The following is a 15,012-nucleotide window of genomic DNA, read 5'->3' on the forward strand; positions in this document are numbered from 1 at the left end:
TACTCAAAAAAATAAATAAATACTAAATTATTATGACTCCCAACCCTCCAACCCCATCTTCCCTACCGCCATAAATTTGTTTAATCGTATGTTTATTATTGCTTTGAATTTATAAACTGATATTTCATATTTATTGAAAATGAAAAAAATAACAATTGTTTTAACTGATGCAGCAATCATAAATACTCACAGTTTAGGTACCTGATGAAATTATTTGGTAATTAACAGAGTGAAAAATTCTGGAAGCTAAAATTTAAAAATGTTAAAAATAGCTTTCAAAATAATTCTTATTTTAATAATAACGGATTCAATACAATATTGTTTATATTTTATATTATTCTAATTTAACGTTGTTTATATAAGAGTGCAACGATTTTTTTTTTTTTTTCACAAATATGATGTCAAAAAATGTGCTAACAATGTGTGAGTAGCCTCTTCATTCAAACAGTTTCAATCTTTTGTGCAATGAATAACATTTTGAGTTTTTATTTTTTCTTAACGAATTTTATAAATAATGTTATTTAAAAAGTTATTATTTCACGATATTCAAGTGCTTGTTAAAATGTAATTTATTAATATAAATTTCAAATCAACAAAGTGGTTTATAAATTTTCTTAAAAATTGCTTTACGTAAGGATTCATTTAGCAAGCCATAGATTTAAGGGTTAAACAAAACATGGTAGTAATTTATAAAGTTGCCAATCCACGTTATCTCTCGTGAGTGACAACCATTACACAACAAATTTGACAACGCTAAAACTATAAAACTTGCCCAACAAGCTAGAAAGTTTATAAACAGTAAAAAACTTGTTTTTGCAACTTTTAAGTTCCTCTGAAAGCAATTAAACCGTTTCGATTTTTTTATATACTGAAAAGCCATTAAAAATAGTGAAAAATACAAGCCAGTCATAATGAGAACTGAAAGGAGAAAGTTAACTGAAACAAAGTAAATTCCAAACTCAATTGAAAGTTTGAGCGCACAGATTTTTTGGATAACTGTAATGGCGGAAAGTCCGTTAATATAAATTGAGTATAAACCAACATTTATGGTGTACATCCAGCTACACAATATTGAGATTAAAACTCTACGCTTTGAAAAGTTTTTAGTTCGTTTGAAGGGAAAGAACACCGATACAAATCTTTTTATTGTTAACAACAAGAGATTTAAAACAGATGACGGAAGAGTAAACAAAAGCAATACTTCTTTGAAACCGCAAAGTATTGTTCCATATGGGTAGTTTCCTCTTAACATAAAATCAATATCAAATAGTGCAACTGATGTCGCAATAAGTAAGTTAACTATAATCTTATTGACAATATACGCGTTTGTTATTGAGCGAAGTTTTTTTTCAGACAATATAACAAGTATCAAAATAAAGTTGAATATGATTCCAAAAATAATAATTAGTATGAAACAAGTTGCCGATCGAGTTGAAACATTAGGGTTAGTTGAGAAACATAATTTAATGGAATATGTAATGATGAATTATTGGTTATCATTATGGGGCTATTTATTAACAAAAAAATTAATTAAAAACATGCATGTACAACAATATGCAGATTAATTTATTTATTATTTTTATTTATTTATTGTGCTTACAAATATCAAGTGTTAAAATAAAAAGTATTAAAAAAAAAAAATCAGAAAAACTTTTATGCACGCGCGAGCGTGCGTGTAATTATTGTAAAGATAAAAATACATTTTAGGTTTTTTTTCTTTAATTGCAATTAAGAGCCGTTTTTTCTAAGAATCAGGCAAATTCCTGAAACTGTGGAAGTGACCTCCTCCAAATTGCTTGAATTTTTTATATATTGATCAGAATATAGAGAAAACCTGTTGGGGAAAAAAAAAATTTCAAAAACGTTTTGTTCACTCGGAATCTGGGCTAAAATTTTTGAGATTTTTTTAAAAATTTTTAGAAATTTAGTTTTTGCCACCTTTGAACCCATTTTTTTGGCAAGGCAAAAAGTTGCACATAGCTTTTGTAGTTAATATCAGACGTAACCCAAAAGCTCTCTCCAAAAAATATAAAAAAGTTGCGTGACACTGTGCGGTTGGCTAATTATCATAGTTCAAAAGTACAAAATCAATCACTTTTGTCAACTTTTAATCGGAGTTAATTCTAGTGGCGAAGTGTTGCACACAATTTTTCTTTTAGGATTTGTAATTATCAAAGGTATTGAGTCTAAAAATGCAAAGAAAGTTATGTGATACCTAAGGCCTATTAATATATTAAGGCTTGAAATGGGAAAAAAATGTTTTAGTATACTTACAAAATGAACCATTACGGCAGAGGCGCTTAGTTTTGTAAAAATGTAAACATATCCAACTGTCAATACAAAAAGGTCCTAACATAATAATAAAAAAAATTCGTGTGATTTTGTCACACGCATGATATAACATGAATTAAAAACTGAACAAAAATCTAACATCAAGATAACTATATTTGCCCGTTAATCATACAATTAACTCTGATCCCAGTTATAGATACCTAAAAGTATTAGCGCAACATTTAAAATAATATAATGAAGAGTTTATGATTTGTTTAATTTTGCTTACATTCAATAAAACTTGTAAAGTCTTATATAATGTCATTCTGAAATTATTTTTACATTTTATTTATATTCCTTTTATTTTAGAGCACTGTTTTGTAAAACAAAATAAAAACTTGAAACTAATATATACTTTGAATAATATTACCTCCACAATATATCCAATATTCCATTGTTTTTCATATGCAACAGCAACCCAATCATTCACTTTCCATACAAGACAAATTTCTTTTGCAAGATTGGCGATGTCTTCCTCATATTTATTATCATCTTCATTGTCTCCTGCCAGATTAAAGTCATCATTTTCGCCATAAACTTCTTTGTTATCGTTAACCTGACTATTTTCATTATTTTCTGTTGTCGGTTCTACCAGCTTACCTTTTCTTTTCAGGTTACTAAATCTATAACAATATCAATTGTACATATTTTTAAACATATGTAAACAAACACACAAAATTATAACTTTCACCTAAATTTTAATTTCATATTTGTAAAAGAACTATTTAACAGTCAGAAACATAATCTAATTTGCAAAAGTTTTGATAGCAACAATGCCTACCTTGAAAATAAAGATCTTATCTGTTGGCTAGCTACATATTGATCAGGCGGAAGTTCTTTCCTCAGCTGCATGTAAACCTGCTCAGGGCTCATTTTATTACCTGATTCTTCTCCACGAATAAAGTATTTATACAACAGTTCTTTCTGCTGATTTGAAAATCTAAAAGAACTTCGAACTGGTAATGCCCAACCTTGCAATAGAAAAATGTTCATGCAATGTGGTTTGTCTTTTACGGAAGCACTGTTAGAGGATGAAGAAATTGGCATATTTAGTTGTGAAGTAATTTTCATCTTATGAACAAACGAGTTGCGAACTTTATGATTTCGGAACTGTATGAAGACCGGATAGCATGTGTTCTTCTAACTCAGCATCGCTTTCAAATGATAAAGTACAATTCATTTCAGTGCAAAATCTTAATGAATATAATTGCCTGTCACTTCTTTTCTGTTTTTCCTTAAGTGACTTGTTACGCTTAATTGAATTATCTGTTTTGCTATATGGCAACAACAACTTAATCGAGGGTTGAATTTTAAGATTTCCATACTCTTGTTCAATTCCCTCACCGATATTGAAATAACGCCACATCTTCATACTTTTCTCACCAAACTCAAATGAGTGATAGTTGCTAATGTTCTTAATCTTTGGTCCAGTAACTACAGTTTTATCATTGCTAATTTGAGCAACTGCTACTTTTGCATCTTTAGCGCCAAAACTATAATGCATAGCCTTGTGTATATCTTCAGCAGTCAAAAGATTATTACCAGAGTCAACGTAACTCCTTAAAATTGTCTTTACAACTGCACTCTCCCTGTCACATTGATCTTTTCCACAACAGGGTTCATTATAATCATATCTCAGCAACTTTATATCTCTCTCTTTGCATACATTGTAGATTGCTTCAGCTGAAAGATTTCCCTGATAGCAGCCGGCATTATCAGATTTGGTAAACATTTTCTTGATATGCGGTTGATCAATTCTGAATTGGTCTAAAACTGCAGTGGCTAACGAAACAACATCACCTATTCCCTGATCACACCTATACATTGAAGTGAAGTAAACACGTTTGAATAACTTTCCTGCTATTTTTATGAAGAATATATCCACTTGTAAACTCATTCCTTTCTTGCCAATTTACTCTCTTTGGCCCTCTCTGTATCGAACCGGAAGAATTTTTTGACAAAAATCTTTAAGCCAGAAAGCAGTTTCATCGTTTAATTGCTTAAAAGCTTCGATTTTTGCCTTTTTCTGTTGAGAATCTCTCATCAGGTGTTTTATGTAGTTGAATACATCCTTTACAGCAATTTCCAAATCATAAATAGAATCAGCATCGTCAGAATTTTGAATTGTTAGTTCTTTGATCATCTCGATAGCTTTGCACAAATCATAGCAATCGGCACATACCACTTCTGATATCTCTGTGTTGGATTGAAGATTTTTTTCAGATGGATCTGAAAAGGCATGTTTTGAGCTATGAGAAGAAATGTTTGAGTCATTGACACTACAATTGGTTTGATAACTTGTTTTCAAATACCTTTTTCCTTTTTCAAGGGCAGCTTCGAGAGTTTTAGAACTAAATCTTTGTGCCAATTTTTGTAATGTTTGAAAACCATTCATGCCTAAAGCAGTAACATCATCTAATCCAGCTAAGCTTTTTCGACTTGAAGGTTTTATTGCATGCAATACTTTCCACAAACTTGAATCAGATAATGGTATATAATTGTTTTCACTACAACTTTTTCGATAGAACATGATAGCGTGGCTATATTTTGTCGTCAGTATTGCATGCACTATCTTTTGTTCTTCACCGCTGTCGTATTTTAATTTGGTTATTCCATAAGCAACATCATGCAAAATACCGCTTGTAAATATAAAGTCTAAGAAATGTTCACACTTTGTTTGATCAAGACTAGATCGGACGAATACTTTCTTCTCTGGAAATGCCAACCCTTTATGAGATGCATGCCATTTTCTTGCTGTTTCTATACGATGTTTGGTACACTCAAATGTGTTCATTATAAACTTTTTGGTATACTTGGTATGGTCTAATAATGAGAGGATAACTAACTTTCCCATGGAATCACTTTGCTTATATACTTTCTGAGCACGAATAATTTCAATTGGGAGAGGGCTATTTATTTCATCAACATTTTTACTGTTAAGAAAATCTATAAGTATTTCCTCTTGTCCAGGAGCAACAGCTTCCGCAATTTTTTTCTTTAATAAATTTTCTAGGCGAACATACTTGCGTTTTAACTTATCTTTAGTAGTATCTTCCAGATATTCGAACTTCCTTTTTAATCTAAATTTTATTGGACTTGCATTAAGAACCTCAGTTACACTCTCACGGCTTCTTAGAGATTCGTCCAAAATCTCCTGTGAAACATTAATTTCACCGGGATCAAATTCTTCATCTGGAGTAGCAGGTGTCATATATGTTTGTTCTTGTTGTGTTTGTGTTTCTGTACATAAATTGGTGTTTTCGTTGACTCTAGATAAAGCAGTTTCTTGCTTTAAATGGGTAAAACACAGCATTGCACCAACTGAAAATACTTCATTGTATCGCTTTGACATTGATATGACGACATGTATTGGTGACGCCCTTAAAGCGGGAGATTTTTTTCCTTTTATATTTAGATGGTGAGGATGAAAGCATGTTTTTGGAGGACTCCATGCAATACCAAACGTGTACCGGTGAAAAACACATATTTGTTCATCCTTTTCAAGATTTCTTTTAAGTCTATTTGCAATAAGTCCATTTTCTTCCCAAATATTATTATCGTTTAATCGCATGACCTAAAAACAATTTTTTAAACAATTATTAAGTGTGTCATTTAAAGCATTGTTTATAATCTGACTCTTCACGAAAAATGTTTACAAGTTTGAAATACATTGTTGTTATTATTAAAATACAATATTGCAAGAGTGTGATTAATTTAGTGATTATTTATTAAAAGAGTGAGGAATTAATTAAAAGAGCTATTTTTTTTTGTTTAAAGAACTTTGTCTCAAAATCTTATTGCAGAGAAGTTATAAAGTATGTAATTATAAAAATTATATTACAGTCTGCGTAAATTTAAAATACATAATTACATTTAAGTTGATGAGGTGTTTCTTAACATCAACATCTCCCAGCTGATGAATGTAGAACATTTTGTTTATAATTTTATGTTTTTTGAATGATCCACAATTTCCTTTTGAAAAGCAACAACAGTTTTCATAAAAATATTTGTTTTGTTTCATACTCAACTAAAAACAAGTTTTATTTATGCAGTACCTATTTCTCAATAGCAATGATAAAATATCTACTCTATTTATGCAAACTTTAAAGATCGTTAAAATAAAGTTAAGACATTTTTATGGTAAAGTAAACAACCGCCCACTAACTTGTTTCTCCACAATCGTGATATCAGCGATTCTTCTTCCATTCGATCGCCACAAGTTATTTGGTTATGACGTAAATTTAAATAATTCACTTCTGATCATGTATTGTTTTTTATTATTATTTATTTCAATTGTTATGATTTCTATATCATAGTCAGAAACGCTTAAATTTTTTCTTAACATTACGTGCAATGTTTTGTGTAATGCTAAATGCTAATTTTGGATGATAGAAATTTTATTGTGAGCGAAAACCTCATCTGTGTGTCCAAAAAAATATCTCTTCGTACTTAATCATTTTTAACAATTTGTACCTTTATTTTTAACTTAATATCTAAAGATCACACGAATTTTTTTTATTATTATGTTAGGACCTTTTTGTATTGACAGTTGGATATGTTTACATTTTTACAAAACTAAGCGCCTCTGCCGTAATGGTTCATTTTGTAAGTATACTAAAACATTTTTTTCCCATTTCAAGCCTTAATATATTAATAGGCCTTAGGTATCACATAACTTTCTTTGCATTTTTAGACTCAATACCTTTGATAATTTCAAATCCTAAAAGAAAAATTGTGTGCAACACTTCGCCACTAGAATTAACTCCGATTAAAAATTGACAAAAGTGATTGATTTTGTACTTTTGAACTATGATAATTAGCCAACCGCACAGTGTCACGCAACTTTTTTATATTTTTTGGAGAGAGCTTTTGGGTTACGTCTGATATTAACTACAAAAGCTATGTGCAACTTTTTGCCTTGCCAAAAAAATGGGTTCAAAGGTGGCAAAAACTAAATTTCTAAAAATTTTTAAAAAAATCTCAAAAATTTAAGCCCAGATTCCGAGTGAACGAAACATTTTTGAAATTTTTTTTTTCCCCAACAGGTTTTTTCTATATTCTGATCAATATATAAAAAATTCAAGCAATTTGGAGGAGGTCACTTCCATTGATTGCCTGATTCTTACAAAAAATGACTCTTAAATAAAAGTCAAACTAAATATTAATAAAATAGTGTATGTTGAAGAATAATATAAAGTAAAATGTTGTACGCAGAAGTATATAAAAAGCAAATAGCGTATGCAGAAATATAAAGTTAAAAGAAAAACTTAATAATTTGTTATAATAAAATTGTTTTGTAGTTTCGAAATAGTTTTGAAAATTTAAGAATACACGGTATTTAAAAATCCATATATATATATATATATATATATATATATATATATATATATATATATATATATATATATATATATATATATATATATATATATATATATATATATATATATATATATATATATATATATATATATATATATATATATATAAAGGGTGGTTAAATTTTAAGGGTTGATGTTAAATTTGAATAAAACACAAACTATTAAGGAATTTATTGTAACATCTTTTTATTATGATAATATGGTATGATTCAATTATGTATGGAATAAAATATCGGCCAAATGGGCGCCGCGACCTCGGCGGCACACCTCCATCCGATGGTGCAAATTTTCGATGACGCTGAGGCATAATTGAGGTTCTATGCCGTTAATGTGCCAAATTATCTCATCCTTTAGCTCTTGAATTGTTGCTGGCTTATCAACGTACACCTTTTCTTTTAAATACCCCCAAAGAAGTCCAACGGTGTCAAATCACATGATCTTGGCGGCCAATTGACATCGCCACCATGTGAGATAACACGGCCATTGAATTTTTCGCGCAAAAGAGTCTTTGTTTCGTTAGCTGTGCGGCAAGTGGCACCGTCCTGTTGAAACCACATATCCTCCACATCCATATGGTCCAATTCGGGCCATAAAAAGTTCGTTATCATCTCACTATAGCGAACACCATTCACAGTAACTGCCAGACCGGCATCATTTTGGAAAAAATATGGTCCGATGATGCCGCCAGCCCATAAACCACACAAAACAGTCACTCTTTGTGGGTGCATTGGTTTTTCGACAATCACTCTTGGATTAACATTCGCCCAAATGCGACAATTCTGCTTGTTGACGAAGCCACTAAGTTGAAAATGGGCCTCATCACTGAAGATGATTTTTGTCGGAAATTGATCATCGATGGTTGCCTTTTCTTGCCACCATTCTGACCATTGACGACGTTTGAGATGGTCAGTTGGCTTTAGTTCTTAAATGCAAGTCTTTATGCATAATGTTCATCATCGACGAGCGTGAAAGGTGCGATTGTTGGCTACGACGACGAGTTGATGTGGACGGCTCTTCAGCCACACTGTCGCGAACAGTAGCGATATTTTCAGCAGTACGAGCTGTACGAGCATGCGCTGGTCTTTTCACATCTCCTGCAGACCCGGTTTGCTCAAATTTATGCACGATTTTTCCGATTGTACGCACATTTGGACGATTAAATTGACCGAAAAACTCACGAAGTGCACGATATGGATTTTGATTTGAACGCCCATTTTCATAATAGGCCTGAATAACTTTAACGCGTTGCTCAATTGTGTAACTTTCCATGGTTCAAATTGAGTCGGTCTGAAATTGAGAAATGACACATTAAATACAGAAAAATAATTTACGTTTAGGTTTGATTCACATTCAACATCGGCCCTTCAAATTTAACCACCCTTTATATATAAGTGTGTGTGTGTGTAAATATCAGGGGCGGATTCAGACCATCTAGTAAGTTTATCTAGTTAAATTTCTCTCTCTCTCTCTCTCTCTCTCTCTATATATATATATATATATATATATATATATATATATATATATATATATATATATATATATATATATATATATGTATATGTATATATATGTATATGTATATGTATATATATATATTGTTATATTTCTTGACAGATCCAAAGAAAAGTTCGATTTTAATAAAGCTTTTATTTTCGATTCAAGAATACCAATACAAATAATATCACAAGCTTAATATTTATAGTAAAATAGAAAGTTCCAAGAAAGATATAGAATATTCTGGAAAGTTATTATATATCTAGAGGGTTCTATGAAAGATTCTCGAATGTTCTGTTGTATCTAAAAATTTCTAGAATGGACCATAACATCTCCTCACCAGCTTGGGTTTACGGAGAGCAAGCGTTTTGATTAATCTTTGATTTGCATCTACTAGATCGCCTTGCTTTGATTTTTTTTTATCTGGACCAGTAGGTTCACTTAATAATAAAGCGGGCGGCAGTATTATCGATTCTTCTATTTTTTTGGAGTCATAGCGATACCTGAGTTGTTCAATATGACGATGCCAGACTAGACCATCAGGCTCTGTCTTCACTATGATAGATCGAGGACCGCATACTTCAGTGACAATAGCCGTAATCCATTTTGAGTTGTAATCATTATTTGAGCTAAAGTATCTGGCATGAACCAAATCTCCAACTGAAATCTTTACAACTTTGGAAGAATCCATAGATTGCTTTGAAATGAACAAGGGATGGCAAAAGCAGATCGATATGCGCCCAAATTTGTCTGCCATTGAGTAATTCACAAGGAGACGATCCATTTGCTAAAGGAGTTCGGCGATGGACCATGAGAAATTCTTGAAGAGCATTCCTATGAGGTAGGTTTGATTTCTTCATGGCTTTTTCGAAAGTTTGAACTAGTCGTTCGGCAGCACCATTTGTTGCGAGGTAATATGGAGCACCTTTGAGCAGAACGATACCTCGACTATTACACCATTCTAGAAATTCCTGTGAAGTGAATGAGAAATAATTATCGGTAACCAGAGCATATGGATAACCGAAGCGTGCAAAATCTTCTTCCAGTAAATCAATGGTAGATTTGGCACTGATAGAAGACGTAGGATGAATACACGGATATCTCCAAGGGCGTTCTGGTAGCATCCATGGATGGACTGCTGGTTTCGATGGAAGGTTCTGATTTTCCGCACAGGTAATACACTTGTGTGCTAGATTAGAGATAGGTGAATCAATGCCTTGCCAATATACGGCAGATCGTGCGAGTTGTTTCATTCGTTGAATGCCGAAATAACCTATGTGCAGTATCTTCAAGACTTGATCTTGAAGGGTTTTGGGAACGACAACACGTGGACCATAGAACAAGCATTTGCCTGAAACTGAGAGAGCTTCGGAAAGTTTTTGGAATTCCCGTATCTCGTCGTTATTGTCGGATTCAACCCAACCATCTCAAACTGCAGTGATGACAGGATCTTTTCTCGACTCGCGGACCAGGATATTTGGATCACGCATATTGATTTGACAGCTAACGGTTTTCACCGCACAAATCATTAAATTTTCTTCACTACTTTCCTCCCCATCAAAATTGCGATCATGGTCAACCGGTAATCGACTGAGCGCGTCAGCGTTGCCGTGTTCAGCTGTCTTAAGAAACTCGATTTCGTAATTGTATTGGCTGAGAATAAGAGCCCATCGAGCCAGTCTATTTGCTGCATTAGCTGGAGTAGCCTGTGTTGGACCAAACAGAGCTAGTAGTGGTTTATGATCAGTTACAATGGTAAAACGATGACCATAAAGAAATTGCTGAAACTTTTTTAAACCAAAAATTATTGCTAATGCTTCTTTGTGAATTTGACTGTAGCGACGTTGACAATCAGTCAAAATCTTCAATAAATTTGCAATTGGACGTTCAGAGCCATCTGCCAATCGATGAAACAATATGGCACCAATACCAACTTCTGAAGCGTCTGTTGCCATTCCTAACGGTTTCGAAGGATCGAAGTGAGTCAGAACTGAATCAAATGATAACAACTGTTTCACAGTTTCAAAAGTTGACTGTTGTTCGGATGTCCACTGCCATGGCACATCTTCCTTAATTAGGCGATAGAGCGGGTTTAATGTCATAGACAAATTTGGAGGAAGAAATTTGCCGTAAAACTATACTTGACCAAGAAAAGATCGCAGTGTGTTAACGTCCTTAGGAACTGGCATAGCCAACGTATGGCCAAGATATTCGATCGAAGAGCCAGTGAAAATACATTTTTCTAGACGACAGCGTAGTCCGTTTTTACTTAGTCGTTGTATTAGACCACGCAAGTTGGAAATGTGATCGGCTGCTTTGTTGCCACTGACGAGAATATCATCGAGATAGACAGCCACACCAGGTAGATCACTTGTTAATTTATCGATTGTCTCTTGAAAGTACCCCGGTGCTGAAGTGATACCAAATGGAAAACATAGCTGAAGAAGAACACCAGTATGTGTACTGAGAGCCAGTCGTCTCTGAGAAATTGGACCCAAACAAATTTGATTATAAGCGTCAGCCAGGTCAATTTTTGTGTATCCATAACCACCACGCATTTTACGCAATAGATCTTCTGGCAACGGCATTGGGTAGCGATGAGGTTCTTGCTGAGTATTAATGGAGACTGAATAGTTGCCACAAATTCGAATCTTTTGTCTTGTTTGTCCCGGAAGCGCGTTCTTTTGAATAGGAACCACAGGTGTACCTTCGTCGTTGAATTGAGTACGTTTCCAAACACCATGCTTGATACCAGCTTCGTAAGCGTTTCGAATCTTTTCTGATAGTCGACCCATAATTCCGCTGTTTAATCAAAAGCAGCAAAATCTTGAGTGACCTTTCATTTAATGGCTTCAAGCAGTTTGACAATGGCGTTTTGTTGCTCTTTAATTTGTCGCTGTTGTTCGGCTAGTTGTCGTTGACTAACTTCTTGCAGCTTCTACATTTCTGCTAATATCGCTACCAGTGTAACACTGTGTTTTTCTTCCATGAGTAGTTTTTAGAAAATAGAGAGATTTTCGTCGCCAAAAATCTGTTATATTTCTTGACAGGTTTTTAGAAAAGTTCGATTTTAGTAAAGCTTTTATTTTCGATTCAAGAATACCAATACAAATAATATCAAAAACTTAATATTTATAGTAAAATAGAAAGTTCCTAGAAAGATACAGAATATTCTAGAAAGTTATTATACATCTAAAGGGTTCTATGGAAGATTCTCGAATGTTCTGTTGTATCTAGAAGGTTCTAGAATGAACCATAACATATATATATATATATTTTTTTTTTGAACACGTTATCTTCCAACCACAGTTGGAATTGAAAGTTACTGGAAGAGAAAAGATGAAGTTTATTAAGCAAGATAACGATTAACTTATATATGACTTAAAATATTGCAAATCAGGGAAAACAAGATGAAGGGAGCGGATTTCAAAGAACTGATGTTTGAGGAAAAAAAACTGGACAAATAAGGTTGGCTGCAAGAGCAGATTTAACTATTTTTACAATGCATTTTTACTCATTGTAAACATTGTAATTTATTTTGTCTTAATGAGAAAAGACGGCATTCGAAAATCCGCTCCAGATATGGCAACAGTATTCCATACAAGGACGAATTTGAGATTTAGAGATAAATATACAAAATATTATTGCTTCATGACTGACAGTTTTGCAAAAATCGGGGTTTTCAAAACATTTGCTATCTTGCACTATCTTCTCTTATACAAAACGAATTAAAGAATGCTATTGTATTCTTTAATTTGTTATGTATAAGGAAAGACATAAAAAAAACTTTGTTTAAACAAACAGGTTACCGCAGTGAAACATAGATAAATCATAATAAAAGGTCTAAGTAAAAATGAGTAATAAATAACGATTTAGTTATTCAAACTCAATCTACTGATGAATTTTAAACTGTAAACAGTTTAAATCTTATTAACTTTAAGTTTATTACTATAGCTAAATTTTTTCATTGTCCTTTTGTTTGGTCGGAAGGGTCAGAAAAACCTCAACTTGCTGAGTTATTTTCCCATTCTATGTTGTTATACAAGGCACTTTGAAGCAAAATTTTTAAAAAGTTTCGATTCCCTGTATTTCAAATAGTTTTAAGTAATCTTCATCAGATTCTCAATTGAAGCACAAGCTTACAACAGTTGTTCCAATACTTTTTGTGTGATTTAGCAGCGAATGTCCGTATGAAATTTCAACTTTTTTTAAATATTTGGGGCTAGATGATAAGTTTTTTGTCTTCTGTTTACTCCAATCACATCTTAACTGAAAAGTATTTTAAATAGTTTTCAATAGTAAAAAACAAATTTATTGAGATAACACAACCTGAAATCTTAAAAAGACCTGGTTTACCTCTAGTTTACATTGTTTTGAACACTTTTTTATTTTAACTACTATCGGTGACTTAAATTGCGAGACCTGTGGATTTTCATTTTGTTTAAATAAACATTATTTTTATCATAACAAAAAAGCTACTTAAAAAAATATTTGCTGACTCACCACTCTACAAACAGCTTTTAAGTTAATTTAAGTTAAAGTTTTGAGGTTTATTATCCAATGGCTAGTTGCAAAATTGGCGTCTTAACCAAGATCTACAAAAACACTGACGTCATCTTTCACAACATGCTCTCTGCACTAGTCAAATGTAGTAGGTTTAGGTTGAAAATTTGATTACTTCAAAAATTTTAGTTTCCTGATATTAAAGAATGGTAAACTGACTGATCTATGAAGAGAACGAATTATTTGGCGTGCATCCTGACTAGAAAACCAACTTTTAGGGAATTGGGGCAAATTTCCCCCCTCCCAAAGGAAAATTGTGACATACAATTTTTTTATAATTTTTTTTTTCAACTTTTTTAAACAGTAAGAAAATTAATTAATAGAATTTGTAGAAAAAATATTTTGGTCCTTATGAAAATGTTTTTGATTAAGTTTAGATATTATAAGAAGTTTAATAATTTATAATATTTTTATTTCTAACTTCAAAATATTTTGTATTAGTATTTTATATATATATAAATATATATATATATATATATATATATATATATATATATATATATATATATATATATATATATATATATATATATATATATATATATATATATATATATATATATACATATTCACTTACATATCACTAGCATAATTAATATAAGTGACATGCCTTATAAACATAGAGATCATTTACTAATACTAATACTAGAATTTACTAATACTAATACTAGGAGATTTCAATTTTCCGAACATTACCTGGAATAATGGATATGTTGAAAACGTAAATAGCAGTGAAATTTCAACAGAACACATTTTCATTGATATAATAAATGATGAATTCTTAATTCAGCATGTTAACTTTCCAACTTTTCAACTGTCAGACACAAAGGTAAAGAACACACTGGATTTTTACCAAAGATAGTAACAGAATATATGAGCTCCAATCACATGAAATTCTGGGTTGTGCAAACAAGGGGCACTTAGTACTTACATTTAAACTTGAATTAGACATAAACCAGACAAGCAGAACACCAAAATATAAATTTGACTACACCAGAGGAGATTACACAAAAATAGACAAAAAAGTTAATTCGATCAACTGGAGCTTCTGTTTCCACAATTTAACAACACAACAAATGTATGATACTTTTATATTACACATAAACTATCTGAGTAATTTAAATATACCAAAGATTGATGTTAATGCAAAACATAAACACAAACGAAATCCATGGTTTAGTAATAAACTTAGAGCACTAGTACGAATGAAAAAAGATCTAAGATACATAAATCTAGCAAACAA

At 31.9% G+C, this 15,012-nt stretch overlaps 2 protein-coding genes across 2 annotated transcripts; both read right to left on the reverse strand.

The window, feature by feature from the left end:
- Positions 1-373: 373 nt before the first annotated feature.
- On the reverse strand, positions 374-6,427 carry LOC105846904 (octopamine receptor beta-1R). Its single transcript, XM_065813520.1, has 3 exons — positions 6,203-6,427; positions 3,113-5,905; positions 374-2,954 (listed from the first exon to the last, which is right to left on the reverse strand). The coding sequence occupies exons 1-2, from the start codon at positions 6,350-6,352 to the stop codon at positions 4,244-4,246; spliced, it is 1,812 nt and encodes a 603-aa protein (XP_065669592.1). The 5' UTR covers positions 6,353-6,427; the 3' UTR covers positions 374-2,954; positions 3,113-4,243.
- On the reverse strand, positions 659-3,402 carry LOC136088158 (histamine H2 receptor-like). The gene is made up of 3 exons (XM_065811836.1): positions 3,113-3,402; positions 2,702-2,954; positions 659-1,396 (listed from the first exon to the last, which is right to left on the reverse strand). The coding sequence occupies exons 1-3, from the start codon at positions 3,400-3,402 to the stop codon at positions 659-661; spliced, it is 1,281 nt and encodes a 426-aa protein (XP_065667908.1).
- Positions 6,428-15,012: the final 8,585 nt, after the last annotated feature.

The sequence above is a fragment of the Hydra vulgaris genome, chromosome 12 (genome assembly GCF_038396675.1).
Source record: "Hydra vulgaris chromosome 12, alternate assembly HydraT2T_AEP".
Taxonomy (NCBI): domain Eukaryota; kingdom Metazoa; phylum Cnidaria; class Hydrozoa; order Anthoathecata; family Hydridae; genus Hydra; species Hydra vulgaris.